Source organism: Lactuca serriola, chromosome 6 (assembly GCF_051521515.1).
Source record: "Lactuca serriola cultivar US96UC23 chromosome 6, Lser_US96UC23_V15, whole genome shotgun sequence".
NCBI classification, from domain to species: domain Eukaryota; kingdom Viridiplantae; phylum Streptophyta; class Magnoliopsida; order Asterales; family Asteraceae; genus Lactuca; species Lactuca serriola.
The window spans coordinates 67,171,007-67,188,377 of NC_136413.1; the positions used below are offsets into that span (position 1 = coordinate 67,171,007).

General features: G+C 34.5%; 1 protein-coding gene and 1 pseudogene across 1 annotated transcript; one reads left to right on the plus strand and one right to left on the minus strand.

Moving 5' to 3' along the window:
• Window positions 1-2,178: 2,178 nt before the first annotated feature.
• LOC145058881 (RNA-binding (RRM/RBD/RNP motifs) family protein) lies at window positions 2,179-5,613 on the minus strand. The gene is made up of 3 exons (XM_079006758.1): window positions 5,479-5,613; window positions 3,705-4,523; window positions 2,179-2,621 (listed from the first exon to the last, which is right to left on the minus strand). Exons 1-3 carry the CDS (start codon window positions 5,490-5,492, stop codon window positions 2,318-2,320), a joined length of 1,137 nt encoding a protein of 378 aa, XP_078862884.1. The 5' UTR covers window positions 5,493-5,613; the 3' UTR covers window positions 2,179-2,317.
• Window positions 5,614-7,777: 2,164 nt separating this feature from the next.
• LOC145059416 (putative pentatricopeptide repeat-containing protein At3g11460, mitochondrial pseudogene) lies at window positions 7,778-10,827 on the plus strand (annotated as a pseudogene).
• The last annotated feature ends 6,544 nt before the right edge of the window (window positions 10,828-17,371 follow it).

The window sequence follows — 17,371 nt, forward strand, 5'->3', positions numbered from 1 at the left end:
GTTTACACCAGTGTCGCACCAAATGGCTTTTTTATGATGTATTTATTACTCTATTGATGGTCTTGTGTGCGTTTGAAGTGGAAGATAATGTAGAACCATAGTTTTGTAGAAATCAATATCTAAGTATAATCCAAGACCTTAAGACTGTCATTATTGGTATTCTTTGTAGCAAAACGACCGTTTATGTTGCACATTTTATTCCCACATGCATTCGATAGGTTAGTCAACTTTTTTGAGCTTTTGATAAAATTAGTCAACTCCCTAATTATATTTTCCAAAAATGTTAACTGTGTACTAATGCAAATGTGTTAAAAATGGCTTTCTTTTTTATAATTCATTCCTTGTGGCTCTATATATATTTAGCTTTATGGCATTCATCGTTATATTTTTTTCTTTATGCTCAAAATATATTATTCAAATATCAAAATTCAATTTAGCCATTTAGACATTAGAGTTTACGTGTCAATAAATGCTTAGGTTTTTTACATGTTTATTTAAGTAAACACTAAACCAAAATTTATTTATCGGTCAACCTATCCTATAGCCGAGTATTACCCGTCTAATTGTCTATTTACTGTTATAGCACTGGTTCCCATTCCTTCCGGTCGATGGCACTATGTGTGTATGTGTTTGTATTATTTTATATGGTCTAAGAGGTTGTGTATGTGTGGCACTATGTGTGTGAGAGGGGTTGTTTATGTGATTGTTATTGTGAGCATATGACTGATTCTATGTAGATGTATTGGAAGAGAGGAATTTAAAAATTATAGAAATAAAAAGTCAACCAAGGCACCAGAAGCGGCACCATTCACATACAACCTAAAATGGTACCAAGGGCCAAAAGGTTAAATATTTGAAAGTCAGTTGTTATTTCATAGTTTACCCTAAATATAAACAACTTTATATCTGAATGATATAACAATAATTGGAACAAATGAACGACGATGGCCACTAATACTATAAGAATCAATTTGGGATGTAATTAAACAATAACATTCCCCTTTTTTTAAACTTGATTTCACTCAATTACATGTTAATTGATTGCTACTCTTTTTATTTTATTGTCTTCTAATGGTTTTTTTATTCATATGTTGTTTAATTAGATAGATTTGTCATTGTACAATGATAATATGAGAACAAATTACATGATGATGATATAGAAGAAAGTAAAATCAATCCCTTTTTATTACATTGACAACTGTCCACTGGTATAACACTAGTTAATTATTGGTGAACATTTCCTTAAGAAACGGTTCATTCTATTCCATTAAAAAATTTATTCTTAATTTTAGTGGAATTAACCATTCCATTCTTTCTTCTTACAAGATATATAAAATTACACAAAATCGGAACTTTTGGGTGATGGTGGAAAACTGCTATGGTGAATTCACAAAAACCATCGAACCTCCTATGTTGGCATGTCATTTTTTTTTCCTTTCAAAACCAATAAATTATTGGTGATAACATGTAAACATGGCGTGGATTATATAGCCACATATTTCAATTTATTAACGTAATTCCTGAATAAAACCGGCAAAAAGCCAATAAAAAGTGAAAACATTTTTACCTAAATCAGCAATGCGATAAATCGCGGACCTAACATATAGAAAAAACTATTAGTTTCTATTTTTTTTATATATTTTTCTTACATATGCATAATAATTTATTTTAATGAATCATACACCAATCATGAAAAGTTGTACATTATTCTGAATTTGTGAAGTCTACTTGTAGTTATAACTATTGCATCGCTAAAATAACTTAATGGTTAATTCTATAACTATTTCATATAAAGATGTAAGCAAATATATAGTATAATTCCAAATATAGGTCTTAAACTAAGCATTGATTGTTAGGAAAATCCATATAAACAATAAAACTGTCTCTAAATACAAAAAGAAAGCTCTGTGATGCTCGCTTATGAAGCTCAATCTTAGGACTAAGAAGCTTCTATATTCATACAGGTTGTGTGATCATTAGTTATATATCATTTGTTTATACCTTATAATTAATTTGCCTCTAACATTGTTGAGTGAAAAAGTTGCATTAAAGGACTCAAAAGGCTATGTTTCTTAATTCAGTTGGGCCTCTTTTTTTTGTAACTTTATTAATTTTGCATCTTAAATACAGTGTCCTAGGCCCAAGAGGAGAAGAGTTGACAATAAATCCACGTAGTCATTGAAATAACAACCATATTTCCTCATAATAAGCCACGAAAGAGGTTAAAAAATTATATTTATTACAGTAAAACTACAATATGTCATATACGCCAAATAAAAAGATTTAAAAAAAATTTAAAAAAAAATAATAATAATAATTATCGGCCCCTTGAAATGGCGTCCTTCAACTCATCAGGTGAAGACATGAAAAGTTCTATGTAACGGCTGCCAAGTGTCATTCGATCTTTGGCTAATGCAGCTTTTGAGTCATCGACATTTGAAAATTCCACAAGTGCTTCTCCTGTTGGCCTTCCTTCAGAATTATATGTCATATGAATTAAGTCTTCGGATAATCTGAATTCTTTAAAAAAGTCAATTATATCGTCTTTTCCAGCTGAAAATGGCAACCCCCTCATTCGCAATACCCGTGTGTCTTCTTCACAGGGTTTTGGCACGTTTGCTCTGAATGAATGATATCCGGAAATACATGAGGGTAAAATCGTCATTTTTCACATTCAGATAAATAAAAAAAAAACATCATTGTTATCCATTCAGCACTTGATGGAAGAAAAAAAAACCAAAGCTTTTTAAGGCTATTTTCGATAATGAGGTTGAGGAGGGTATTCATGTCTTTTACCATACCCACTTGTGGGTGTGACAAAAAATTGTAACTTTTTTTACAGGCCTACCAAGGAATGGAATAAGAATCGTGATGGAATGAGTCATTACATTCCATGATCAAGTTTAGTTGGCCTATAGGAATGGAATGAATATTTGATATTTTTATGTAAATACATCATATAGTTTTTTTTTTTAAACTTTATTCCATGTATAATATAATCTGATTGCAATTATGGAATTAACTATTTACAAAACTAAAATATTAAACATAACAAAAGATTGATCAACCCCAAATAAGACTATTTTTGGTGCCTAAGTACAGCTGATTTTAGCAATTTAGTACCAAAAATAGTCATTTTACTTGGAACACAAACTAAAAATGTTACAAAAAGCTAAAAAAGGACCAAATTTGTAAGATATATCCTTTTGGGACCAAAATTGTAAGAAAAAACCTTTTGGAATCAAAATTGAAAAAACAACCCTACTCAGAGTACAAAAATACTTACGTCCTAAAAAATTATAGACAAAATCTCACAAATGGTCCCTGTGCTTTCATAAGTATACCACAAATTGTCCTTACGGGGAATTTCTTTGCATAGACGGTCCTTAAGTTTGAAAATCCTTATGGCTCACAGGGACCATTTGTGACATATTTTTCAAAGCACATGGACCATTTATGAAATTCCTTATTTTTTAAAGCCCAAGGACCTAAATAAAAAAATGTTTATTTTACAATTTTTTGAAAAAAAAAATATTAACAAAGTGGAAGGGATCTGAATTTTGACAGAAACGGTGGATTCCATTCCGTTCCATTCCATTCCATCAGGCATAACAAACAACTTTTTCCATTCCATTCCATTCCTTCTCTGATTCCATCATACCAATCACTACCTAACAAAATAAATAAATACATAAATAAAATACCTTCCTCTTTCGGCGGCATCTTCCCAGTCTTCAACCGTGGAAGGAAACAACTCAATATACCGACTCCCAAGACACTCCCCATCCATAACCATCGCCCCTTTCGCCTCCTCACAACTTCCAAATTTCACAAACGCTTCCCCCGTTGCCCTTCCCTCCAAATTCACCGTGAAATAAACCGAATCCTCAACCAATTCAAAATCCTTAAAAAACTCCAAAACATCTTCCCTATTCGCCGAAAACGGCAACCCCCTCAACCTAACAACCCCCGTATGTTCCACATTACTATCCCTATCCCTATCCCTATTATCCCCCCGTCCCACACGGGCCCCACCTCCATTGCCACCTCGCCGTGGGGACCGCGACCTACCACCACCACCGCCACGTGTACCATGACTACCATCCACCTCGTTGCTAATGGCCTTGTAGTAATCTTCCTTTTTGGATCTAAACACTTCAACGTATCTTCTTCCGATATTTTGGTGGTTTCTTTGAAGCGCGTATTCGACTTGAAAAGGGTAGCCTAAGAGACAATATGCTTCGCCGGCGAATTTGTTGTGTTTGTGGATGAATAAGATGTCGACGATGTCGAGGCCGTGGAGGAAGTCGGAAATGTCGGATTCGGAGCAGTCGAAGGGTAGGCCGCGTAATTTTACAAGGGGGAAGGTGTGGGGGTGGGGGGTGGGGGCGTAGGGGTAGGTGGGGGGTGGGGGGTAGAGGTAGGTTGATGGGGGTGGGGTTGTGTAGTATGATGAGGGTTGCTCGATTACACGTTGGCGTTTTAGGCCCGGTTCTCTCCCGTCTCCGACATCCACGTATTTACTTCATTTTTTTAAAATAAAAATAGAGATAAAAAATTGTGTTAGAATGCAAATTAATATAAAGATGATTATTGATGTTTTATTTATATAGAGTTGAACAAAATTGGACAAGGGGAGAATAGAACACATGATTATGAGAAGTAATTGAGATTCAAAAGGTGAAATTACTAGGTCTTAAACATTTGAGATATAACTTTTGGGTGTGAATTGTGTTACTAATTTTGTGAAAAAGATGTGAGATTTAGCTTCTAACTTCAAAGAAATCAGTAAAAAGTGTTGGATATAAGGAGATGTTATTGTAATGTATCAAACTAAGGTTTCCCAAGTCTATGTATTACACATTTAGTCCATGAAATTCGAGGAGAAAACTCCAATTGGGCTGATTTTAGATTATATTTTTGGCTCCGATATTTTTATGGTATTTAGGGTTCCAAAACAGAAGGCAATCATGAACAATTCTTACATGTATTCATCCTCTGAAATAATACCTATCAATTCTTTCAAAGCCTCACTCAGGTATAAGTATAACCATACATTGATCATAGCTCTCTTACATCTACTATTTTCTCTCAACTAATTTCAATGAGGATTCACCCTCTTTCTACTTATATCTTAATATCATTGCCCTAAACGCCAATCACACCATTAAAGAAGTAACAGCACATCTCTTTTCATCTAATTTAACGTGAAAAGATTAAAAAAAATACTCTTTTTTTCGGAAAGGAATCGTAATCAATTGATAGATTTCCATGAAATAACAAGTTCTTGGAAACATCACTATGTAAGATAATCAGTAAAACACAAAACCCACAAACAAATTGAAGAGCGAAACCTAGATTATCCAGTCAATTCAGAAACCATCATAACTTTTACGTACATAAATGCATACGCTGATATGGAAAAATAAACAAAAATTAAAAAGATGCGAGAGCTAATAAACTGGAAAGGGGTCTTACCCTCGATAGAACATTTTGTTTCTGGCAGAAGAAATCTCCTTTTGAATTTAGGGTTTATAGGCTTCGAGTTTGAGAAAAGGCTACAGAGGATCGCAATATTTGATAGTTTGTTATCGATGAAGGTTGAAAAGAAAGTGATTTTCCAAATGGACCGAGTAACAATGATGTCGTTCAAATTAACCGGAAATGGTCCCTCAACATTTACACTTGACACATTTTGATAAGGAAATTTTGATTTTGTAAGTTCGGTCCTTCAATAAAAAATGTTGATCATTAAGGATCCACAAATTAACAAAAAAAAAAAAAAAAGTTGGGTGACTAACACCCTTTCTTGAGTTACTTAAAGGAACCAAAAGGAGGATTAAGATGGAAAAGCTAGATCTCCTTTTTTTTAAGGGAGAGAAACAAAATGAAATGACACACAAAACCATCAGTTCAATTTTGGACAAAATGGTAGGGAAAACAATAAAATGACCGATTTTACTCTTGTTATTTTCTGATTTCTCCGTCTACAACTTCACACCATGGAATTGTTCTTCATCTTCATTCTCGCAACATCCTCATCTTCACAGTATCTTTATCTTCATTCTCACATAATATTTTCATATATTCTTCATCTCGCTCTTTTTTCATAACATCTTTCATTTCCCCATTCAGTTGAACCATCCTTCTACATGACCTTACCGTAATCGTCTTCTCCCATTCCTCTTCTTCTCCCTCCCTCTGGTAAAGCTGATAAACCCTAACAGGGGGTAAAAACATCATTTACACATTGCGATTTCTTTCCCTCCCCCTTAAACTCGAGAACACATCTATCCCCTCATATTTTTTTTCTTGTATATGCTTCCGTTTTCCCCTCCCTCCCATTCCCCCTTCGTTAATTTTTACACTCGAAAAACAAGATGCAAATGAGATCAAATGATGAATTTGACCATATATAAAAAGATGGATGTTTAGATGGCCATTTTTTAATAATTAGCTGAATGTTCAAGTAAGATAATTATAAACATTTTATTATAATTATATTTATCTGACTAACGTTACTTCAATTCTTTTTTTTTTTTTTTTTTAAAGTAGGTTTATTCAAGTCGTTTATTATCTGGTTTTTTAAGACCTGCTTGCTACTTTCGACTATATAAAATTAGAATTAAACTCATGCTTGTTTCACATTCAAATACATTCGATTATAAAACCATATCACAAGTTAGCCTTGTAGACTTTATGCAACCAAAAAACTCTACTTTTTGATCCTAGATCTCCATAACTGTTTATTAAAAAAATTTCTAATCTCATTAAGCATTGTCATGAAATAGCAAAAATTGGCCCAATCACACAAAAATAGTCAGTCATCAATTTCACATATAGCATTTCCACTCGCGAAATGATGACACCATTTGCAAAATGAGCATTTCGTAAATGTCATTTACGAATGATAGGGGCCATCTGCAAAAATGGTCAATAAAGTTGGATTTTTAGTAAAATTACAATTAACTACCATCTTATTTGAATACTTTGTAAAGGGTTTAATCCTAACATTATCTTGTTGGTCATAAAATGATTTCATTTGAAGTTGGTGTTTACTATTTTGAAGAATTAGATTGTTATATTGCTATGATATAAACCTATTTTCTGTTTGTCAGAATGAACCTCTACAAATATTTGTATTTATAAAACTACTTCTCATTCTAGACCCATGTTGGATGACTAAAAATACATTAATTCCTTTGTTCATTTCCTCCAAACACCTCAGTGTAACATATAGTTTCTTATACATCTTAAATCTGTTTTGAGGACGTGATATATTTACCAAAACAAAAATATCAAGGAGGAGAACACTTACATATAACCGTTTGTCAATTTTAATAATATTTAGGGTTCATAAATTATGCTAAAAAACAGAGGTAAAAAACTTTGAAATCGATTAAAACCAATTTTCTACTGTTATCTCAAAGAGAAAAATGCTAATAATAAAAAACAGACATTTGTTTATTGTTTATCAAATTATACAATATTTTTTGTTCCATTTAATTTATTTAACTTATATCATTACCATTCCATCATTCTATGTAATAATATATACATAAAATGATAAATAATAAAAACCCTCTCATAAAATAATAAGTTGCGTGACATTAGATGCTTAAAAATACAAATTAGTTAGAAATTAGTTTATTAGTTAAAAATACAAGTTAGTTAGAAATTAGTTTATTAGTTAAAAATACAAGTTAGTTAGAAATTAGTTTATTAGTTAATCAGATAATCGAACAGGAAGCCACTAAAAAAAACGAACAGGAAAAAATCGGTCTTCAAGACTTCATCCGCCAAATGCCAACTATCTTTCAAAGATGGAAGTCCCTTTATCTCTAAGCCTCCAAAAACATCCTTTTGTCCAATCACAAACCCATGAATTAAAACACTGGAACTCAATAATCAAGCACCACACTAAGCTCAAAGATGACGTTGCCATACTCACAACATATAACCAGATGGAATCTTTGGGTATTTTGCCGGATAATGCCACTTTGCCTCTGGTACTCAAGGCCTGTGGCCGACTACAAGCCATAGAAAAAGGTAAGAAATTACACAATTCCATTTTGAGTACAAATTTGGCTTCTGATATCCGTGTTCAGACAGCTCTTGTAAACTTCTATTCAAAATGTGGGATGTTACAGAATGCACTCAACGTGTTCGATGAAATGACTGAGAGAGATGTCGTTTCATGGAATGCTATGATTTCTGGGTGTGTTTGTTGTTATGAGTACCAAAAAGCTCTGCGTTTGTTTTCTCTAATGCAAAAGGAAAATCTAAAGGCGAATTCAGTGACCATTGTTGAGCTGCTTCAGGTGTGTGGGGAGCTTTTGGAATTGAGATCTGGGAAGGAGATACATGGGTATTCCTTAAGACATGGTTTGTTTAACACAAATCCTCATGTGGATTCTTCTTTAATGGGGTTTTATTTAAAATTTGATCCATGGATTGCAAGTCTTGTTTTTGAGACATTAGCTTCAAGAAACACGGTAAGTTGGAACACTATGATAAGTGGCTATATTAACCATGGGGATTTCTTGAAAGCTCTGAAACTTTTCATTCTCATGCTGAATGAAGGATTCAAATGTGATTCTATCACAATGTTAGTTGTCATCCAAGCATGTGCTGAATTTGGAGATCATGGATTAGGAATGCAAGTTCATCAACTGGTTATCAAATTTGGTTACAACAATATGCATATAGTCAACTCATTGGTCAACATGTACAACAAATATGCAGATTTAAAATCATCCTATGAGCTATTTACCTCGATTCCAACAAAAGATGTTGCATTATGGAATTCTATGTTATCTTGTTATGTTGAAAACGGATTAATCAATGAATCAATACATTTGTTAAATAAAATGCAGTTGGAGGGCATTAAGGTAAATGAACGAACTATAGTCATTATACTTCCTCTATGTGCAAATCTTTCTAATGGTTTAATAAATGGTAAAAGCTTACATGCTTATGCTTTTAAGATTGGAAATGAAAGAAACAAACATATTGGAAACAGCTTAGTGAATATGTACACATTGTTAAACTGTGTTGAAGATGCCACAAAGGTTTTTAATAAGATGAAGGACATAGATGTAATTTCATGCAATGTTTTCATCTCTGCATTGGCAAATAACAAACTCAAGGTTCAATCTTGTGAAATTTTCACCAAGATGCTAGAATTGGAAATCAAACCGAATTCTCAAACAATAACCTCAATACTTTCTGTTTTTGATGGAATAGATTTATTGAAATTTGGGAAATCGATCCATGGTTATGTGATGAAATGTGGGATTGAGATAGATGCATCTTTAAACACTGCACTTACAGAAATGTATATAAATTGTGAAGATGAATCAACGGGTATGAGGGTATTTGAGGAATTTCCTGATAAAGATTTGATTTCTTGGAACTCGTTGCTTTCAACTTACATCAAGAACAATCAACCCTACAAAACTTTACTCCTTTTTCATCATATGATCACAAGGATAAAAGTAAAACCGAATTTTGTCACAATCATAAACATTCTCTCATTATACACTCATCTTTCTAATCTCCCACAAGGGAAATTCCTACATGCTTACACATTAAGAAGATTTTCATCGTTAAATTACGATTTACCCCTTGTGAATGCCTTCATAACTATGTATTCAAGATGTGGTAGTTTGGAATATGCTGAAAATCTCTTTAATGTATTACCAAAACCAAATATTATTTCATGGAATGCAATGATTGCTGGATATGGAATGCATGGACATGGGGATGAAGCTATGTTGACTTTTTCAAAAATGGTCAAACAAGGATTTACACCTAATCGAGTGACATTTATTTCTGCTTTATCTGCTTGTAGTCATTCTGGAATGATACAAAAAGGTTTACAACTTTTTTATTCCATGGTTCAAGATTTTGGAATAACTCCTGAAGTTGTACATTACAGTTGTTTAGTTAATCTTTTAGCTCGTGGGGGGTTCTTGAATGAAGCTAAAAATGTGATTGACACTATGCCCATGGCACCAGATGCTGCCACCTGGCGAGCTCTGATTGGTGGGTGTCGAGTCTACTCAGATACCCACTTGGCTAAAACTGCTTTTGAGAATCTTATCGAATTAGAACCAAAGAATCCTGGGAATTACGTGTTGTTATCCAATATTTATGCAGCTTCTGGACTTTGGGATGAAGTAAAGAGTTTAAGATTGATTCTTGAAAACAAGGGTCTGAAGAAGCCAGCTGGCAGAAGTTGGATTGTTATCAAAAGTCAACTTCATTTCTTTGCAGCAGGAGATAAATCACATCCACAATCCGAAACAATCTACAGAAAGTTGACTTCTTTGTTGACTTTTGTTAAGGAAATGGGGTATGTTCCTGATCTTAGATGGGTTCTTCATGATGAAGATGATGAAAGAAAAATGGTGAGGATTTCGAGTCATAGTGAGAAACTAGCAATTGCATTTGGATTGATTAATGTGAGTGGTGGTTCACGGATCTTGATTACTAAGAACCTAAGGATTTGTGGTGATTGTCATGAATTTAGTAAGTATGTTTCAAAGCTTTTGAGGAGGACGATAATTATAAGGGATGCTACTCGTTTCCACCATTTTGTAGATGGATTATGCTCTTGTAAGGACTATTGGTAAGACTTAATGTTGTTAAAAAAATGTTTAGTAATTTAATACACATATAAGTTTATAATTAAGAATACATATTTTGATATGTATATATATGTAGTCAGGGCCGGTCCATTGTTTTACCATGCCCTGGGCAAAGATGTTTGCTTATGCCCCTTTTTTTACCAATTCTATATAAATTTAAAGTTTGTAAGAAACATTATTTGAGAATGTTTTGAGTCATAGTAATCTATAGATATGACTAATGGAAATTACATTTGGTATATTTTAAGATTGCGTTTATAGTTCTAAGCCTAAAACCATTCCCAACACTTCCCTGGATCTCCATATGATGATTCTAATTCTTAATTTTCATAACAAATTACATGTATGAAGGATGAAAATCCTAACACGCCTATGTAATCAAAGTTTCACTCACAAAGGTAAGGAAATATAAAAGAATCATGATCTATCACTGTAACATACTTTTGGAGGGGCCGCTCCAGTCAAAATTTTATTGACTTTAAACCAAATGGCCAAACCAATTGTCTTGCAATTCTGTCATATTCACATACTCAAGTTTAGTAACTAAAGTACACAGGAAAAAAGATTGAATATGTTATATTTGTTGAATATGCCATTGAAATAAAATCAATGAAAAAAAAAAGTTGATTTTTAATTTTGACATTGAACACTAAGACGACAATGGTAAGACATTTTGTAAAATCTATGATTTGGCAAAGGTAGATAAGACCATTTTGTGTTTCCATCAACATAATTGTTACTTAACAGTAAATCTCTATTCATTCGCTCAGTGGCATGAAACAAACATTTATAAGAAATATGAATTACTTGAAACTAAGGAGTGAAATGTTGGATACATAGTATCAAGCGAGGATATTTAAAATTTAATTTATACCGAAAGGCTAAAAGCAAAACCCAACGAAAATAATTTTGGTTGCTTTGCATCCAATGAAATCTTCAATCGAGGCCAATCGGCATGAAGAATCATAGAAAGATCTAGAACCAAAACATGAAGAATAAGAGAAAGAGTAAGCTAAAAGAATATATTTTTTGCTAACAGGTCGTCGTCTATGAGAGATCGACCGGGTGTGATGGTGGTCGGATCTGGAAAAGAATTAGAGAAATATCGAGGACAAAGGTGTGAGTTTTTATGCACTTCTTCCTATACAACTAGATCTTATACCCCATTTCCATGTCTCACCGTCTCCTCGACTTCTGCCCCGTCTCTTCATTTTTTGTTGTTAAGAGTATAGGCGTTGTTAAGAGTATAGGCGTGAGATTTTTATTTGGTTAAAATGTTCAATTGCCGCCTGCACTTCACATTAGTTCTGCTGCTTTAGGTCGACGCTTCCCTTAATCCCTTAATCCCCTATATTGGACTTTTATATTTTATTTAAAGTTTGACCCAAATGAAATGAGATACACCCATAATAGTTTTATAAATTTTGCTGCCCTCATTTAGTTGATGCCCTGGGTTGTGGCCCATCTCGCCCAGCCCTTGGGCCGGCCCTATATGTAGTTCTAACTTATTTGGAAATGTTGCAAATGTGTTATTATTAGTGTATATGTATTTATTATATTCTCTACATTTAGTCTATAGCCGATTTGTATGTATATTGTGTTGGAATTCCTAAGTCGTGTAGGACTCTAGGATCCAATTACTTGGAGGCTAAGCAAGTAGGCTTTAAAACTCCTAATCTAATTCTATAAGTCGGTATATGCATAGAAACCGAGTTAGGGTAATGCTGTAACACAATCAAAATTGAGTTTTGAGCTATTTTCTCAATAATATTGGAGAGTTATTCCATATCTTGTTTGTATTTTTATCTTGAATTGGTATTAGAGCTTGTTGAACAAGTTTTTTCAAGGTTTCAATCAGAAAATCTTGAGTAAATTCTGCACATGTGGCCTCGAGGACTTGCTGAGTTTCACTAATACGGGTGAAGCTTCAAATCCTCCACCGGTGAAGGAAATCGGAGCGACCTATGTTCATAATCCTATGTTGACCACAACAAACTACACCGCCTAGGTGATGAGGATGAAGGTGGTGCTGAGAATCCATAAAGCATGGGACGTGATCGATCCGGGAACCACCGAAAATGCAGAAAAGAATGATTTGGCCATGGTTTTATTGTATCCGTCAATTCCATAGAGCTTATCATTTGAATGGGTGACCAATATACGACCAAGAAGCTTTGGGATGTGATCAAGGCAAGTCATGTTGGAGCTGCACGAGTACAAGAAGTCTGCTTGCGAACTCTAATGTCAGATTTCAACACGCTGAAGATGATGGAGTTTGAGTTGATCAATGAGTATTCTGGAAAGCTGTCCGAAATAGCATCAAAGGCAGCGACGTTAGAAGAAACAATAGAAGAACCCAAACTTGTAAATAATTTCCTTATAACTCTACCACGATCCAGGTTTATACATATTGTTGCATCACTTGAACAAGTTCTAAACCTTAATGCCACGGGATTTGAAGATGTGGTAGGAAGAGTGAAGGCTTACGAAGAACGAGTGAAAGATGATGACACTAGAGAAATCAGTCAATTGAAACTACTGTTTACTAAAAACGATCAGCAAAATCGAAAAACTCAAGACAACAATAAGGGACGGTGGAAGGGAACGACTGGCAAGTGAAATGGTAATCAAAACAGGAAATCTTTTAACGTCAAAGAACCATCTCATTCAGCTAATGATATAGTGCGAAAGGATAAACAGAAGAAAGACCATTCAAATCATATGTTACCAATGTGATAAGCCAGGACACTTTGCATCTCAATGTCCAACGACTACAAGAGGCAAATTTCACCGAGAATGAAGACAATGACGCCACTGTATTCCTTCATGAAAATGTTTTCTTAAAGGAAGAAAAATTAATACTATCTCGATATGACTCACAAGAAAAAGATGTGTGGTACCTTCATATGACGGAAATCGGTCATTCTTTTCTGAACTTGACGAAGGAATAACTCGGCAAGTTAAATTTGGAGATAATTCTTGTGTGAAGATGCCAACTATTTAACTATTCATGATGCCAACAATTGTCTACTTGTAAGGGTACAACGAACTCCAAATCATCTTTATAAAGTAAAATTAACAATTGGAATTCCCGTTTTCCTTCACTCAAAACTTAGCGAGAATACATGACGATGGCATGCAAGACTTGGGAAAATCAATTTCGAGTAAATGAAAATGATGTCAAGGAAAGGTCTAGTCAAAGGATTACTACACTTCAATCACGAGAATCATTTATATGAATCTTGCTTGGTGGGTAAGCAAACAAGGAAATCATTCCGCGTCATGACAATGTACAAAGCGATTCAGCCATTAGAACTAGAGATGAACACAAAACCGGATTCGGGTATAGGATTCGATCCGATCTGGAAATCGGATTTGGTCAAAACCGGATCTGACCGAACCGGATCAGATTAATCTGGTGACCGGATCCAAACCGGTTTCAAGCTTCGGACAACATTTCGGATTAGCCCCCGGATCGCAAACCGGATTCGGTTCAAACCGGATCCAAATCCGAATCCAAATCCAGATCCGAACCAGTTTTTTTTACCATTAAAAAACGAGAGTTTTTCAAATAATTTTTTTTTATTACCATTGGAAACCAAAAAATGAGCTCGAGAAATTCTATTGCGAGTCAAGATTCGGATGCAACGGTGGTTAAAATCTTACTAACCACTCAAAGTAAAGATGTGTGGCAACATCATGATTTGTGTTTGTTGTTGAACGCGAAGGAAAAAGCAAGGTGCAAGCAATGCTGGATGTTTTTGGGAAAAGATGGCAATAATACGTTGAGGAGTCATACAACAAAAACGTGTCTGGTTGTAAAAGGTCAAGGCGATCCGGATCAACCAAAAATTACTCCCGACGGTCCGATCTTTATTTACAACAATGATGACATGGCCTGCAATTTACTAACTTTCGAAGCTTCCACGGTAGCTTCGGAATCCGCTTTTTCTTTTAGTGGTAGAGTTTTATCAAAGTTGAGGACGAATCTTACCCCGGTTGCGGTAGAGGTTTGCGTTTGCTTGAAGGATTACTTGGATTCGATGGAACGTATACAACACTTGGCATCACTAGAAGGCCCACTAGTATAAAATGTTGAACCGGAGATCATGGATGAAGAATATGCACAAGGCTTATCAACACCTCCAGAAGACGAAGACGATGACGATGAAGACAAAGACGAAGATGAAGAATATTGTATTGATGAGACCCCTAGTTATTTGCGTGGCGGTTGAAGAATATTTTAGTGAAGGCGAAACGAAGTGGAAGAGCACAAAAACTATTTCTATTTGGCTAAATGTTATAACGCCACTTTATTATTATTATTATTAGTTAACTAGTTTGAAAACTCTTTCTAATTCGACGTTTGATGTATGTTTTAACTATTTTAATGAACCTATGTTGCATTTTGTGTTATATATGAGGTCCAAAAAATGTTTGTTTTAAAAAAATGGCAAAAATCGGATCGGATCCTAACTAGATCGGATTAAACCGATTCAGATTCGGGGGAGGAAAAACCAGTCAAAACTGGTTTCAAATCGGATCAGATTTTGGCTTAATTCGGATTGGGTGTGACGTCACGGAACCAGATCGGATCGGATCCGAGGTTTGTGCATCTCTAATTGGAACTTGTACACAACGACTTATATCGACCGATTACTCCCGCTACCATGGGACAAAATAGGTATGTTTTTCACATTAATTGAGGATTTCTCATGATATATGTGAACTTATCTAATGAAAGAAAAGAGTGAAGTGTTTGCAAACTTCAAAAAGTTCAAAGATTTAGTGGAGAATGAAACAGAAAATTCTTTGAACGTTTTTAGAAGTGATCAAGGAGGACAGTTCACCTCACTCGATTTTAACAACTTCTATGATCAAAACGGTATCAAATGCCATCTTACTACCCCATACTCACCTGAACAAAACGAGGTGGTGGAACAAAGAAACTGGACACTTATGGAGATGACAAGAAGCATAATTAAGGTTATGAATGTTCCAAACTACTTGTGGGAGAAGCAGTAAATCACTCAACAAATTTGATCAATCACGTGTACACATGAGTCCTAGTTGATGAAACTCCATACTAAAGACTCAAGAAGAAGAAGCCAAATTTAGAGAATGTTCAAATATTTGGGTGTCTCGCATATACAAAATTTGGACTTGTAAATCTTAAGAAGTTGGATGCATGATCAAAACCACTTGTTCACCTTGGTTCTGAACGAGGTATGAAGGCCTATCGGTTACTTAACCCAACGACACAAAAAATAATTATAAGTCAAGACGTTATTTTTGATGAAACCAAAGGGTCATATTGGTATTAGCCAAAGTACATATTTTGGATAAAATACTAAAGTGTTTAAGTATGGAGAATTCAAAGAAAGGGGAATTGCCCATTCATAGTACTATCAAGTTGAGTAAGAGTCAAAGTCCAAGTACTAATGAAGAGATAGCTGACATGAGTCGAGTCCCATATGCTTCAGATGTAGGATCGATCATGTATGCAATGACCTGTACTTTCCCTAATGTGTCTTATGCTTTGAGCGTGGTTAGTCGATTTCAGGGAAATCCTGGCAGAGCCCATTGGATTGTGGTGAAGAATATTCTCAAGTATCTACAAACTGCGAAAGACATGTTCTTAGTTCTTGACGATGGTGATACGTTAAGAATGAGTGTTTATAGTGACGACAACTTCCAAACAGACGAGATAACTTTTGTTCGTAGTCTGGCTGGGTATTCTTACTGAATGGAGGAGTGGTTACTTGGAAAAGTTCCAAGCATGACAAAGTGATTGATTCCACGTGTGAGTCTGAGTACATTGCAGCGAGTAAAGCATCAAAGGAAGTGCCTTGGCTGAAGAACTTTATCAGAGATCTCGGAGTTGTTCCAACCATTCAAGAGCTGATGGAACTATTATGTGATAATGAAGGTGTTGTTGCTTTAACAAAAGAACCAAAGGATCATGGAAGATCCAAACATATCGATAGAAAGTACCATTATATTTGACATCGGTTAGAACAATGACACCTTCTGGTGAAGAGAGGATTATCAGATGGTAATGTTGCAGATCCTTTCACGAAGGCTGTAAGCAGAGTCAAACACTACTAGCATGCTAGGAGCATAGGCCTAAGAGATGATATTAGGTTTAGTAGTTAAGTGATATGTTTGAAACTTGTAACACAATAAATGTAATTGATTTGATGAATGAATAATATAGAATTATTTATGAGTATTGTATTGCCTTATTCAATTATTTATTTTTGTGTTTCTTTTTGCATGTTTACACTTCCTGAGTAATTTGAATTATTCAAACTTCCACAGTCGTTCATACTTTTGGAAGTAAGTAGTGAATTAAGACTACCATGAATTGATTGTAGATTGTCGATTGAGGTTAAGACATTGCAATTTGAATTGCTACTATATTCATGAGTACTATGAAAATAGGGATTTTAAATATTAGATAAACCCACTCTTAGAGATTACTTGATGGATCTTGTCATGAGTAATTCTAAGATGATAATATCTACTATTCTTAAAGCATAGATATGTAGTTAATAGTATACAGATCAGTTATGCATTGGTTTACTCAAACGCATCTCGTAACTGGCTATTGTAAAGGGTACTTCCATGTGTGATTTGATACGTAAATTGTGTGACTACAAAGTGAATGTAATTCATTCCTTTTTCCCTAATAGGAAAAGCGATATCATTAGGCCCCT

What these genes read in the sequence shown, in the direction of transcription:
- LOC145058881 (XM_079006758.1), bottom strand. An exon ending in GATGCCGCCGAAAGAGGAAG is followed by an intron (nt 2,622 to 3,704) that starts GTATTTTATTTA and finishes TCATTCATTCAG; the next exon opens with AGCAAACGTGCCAAAACCCT.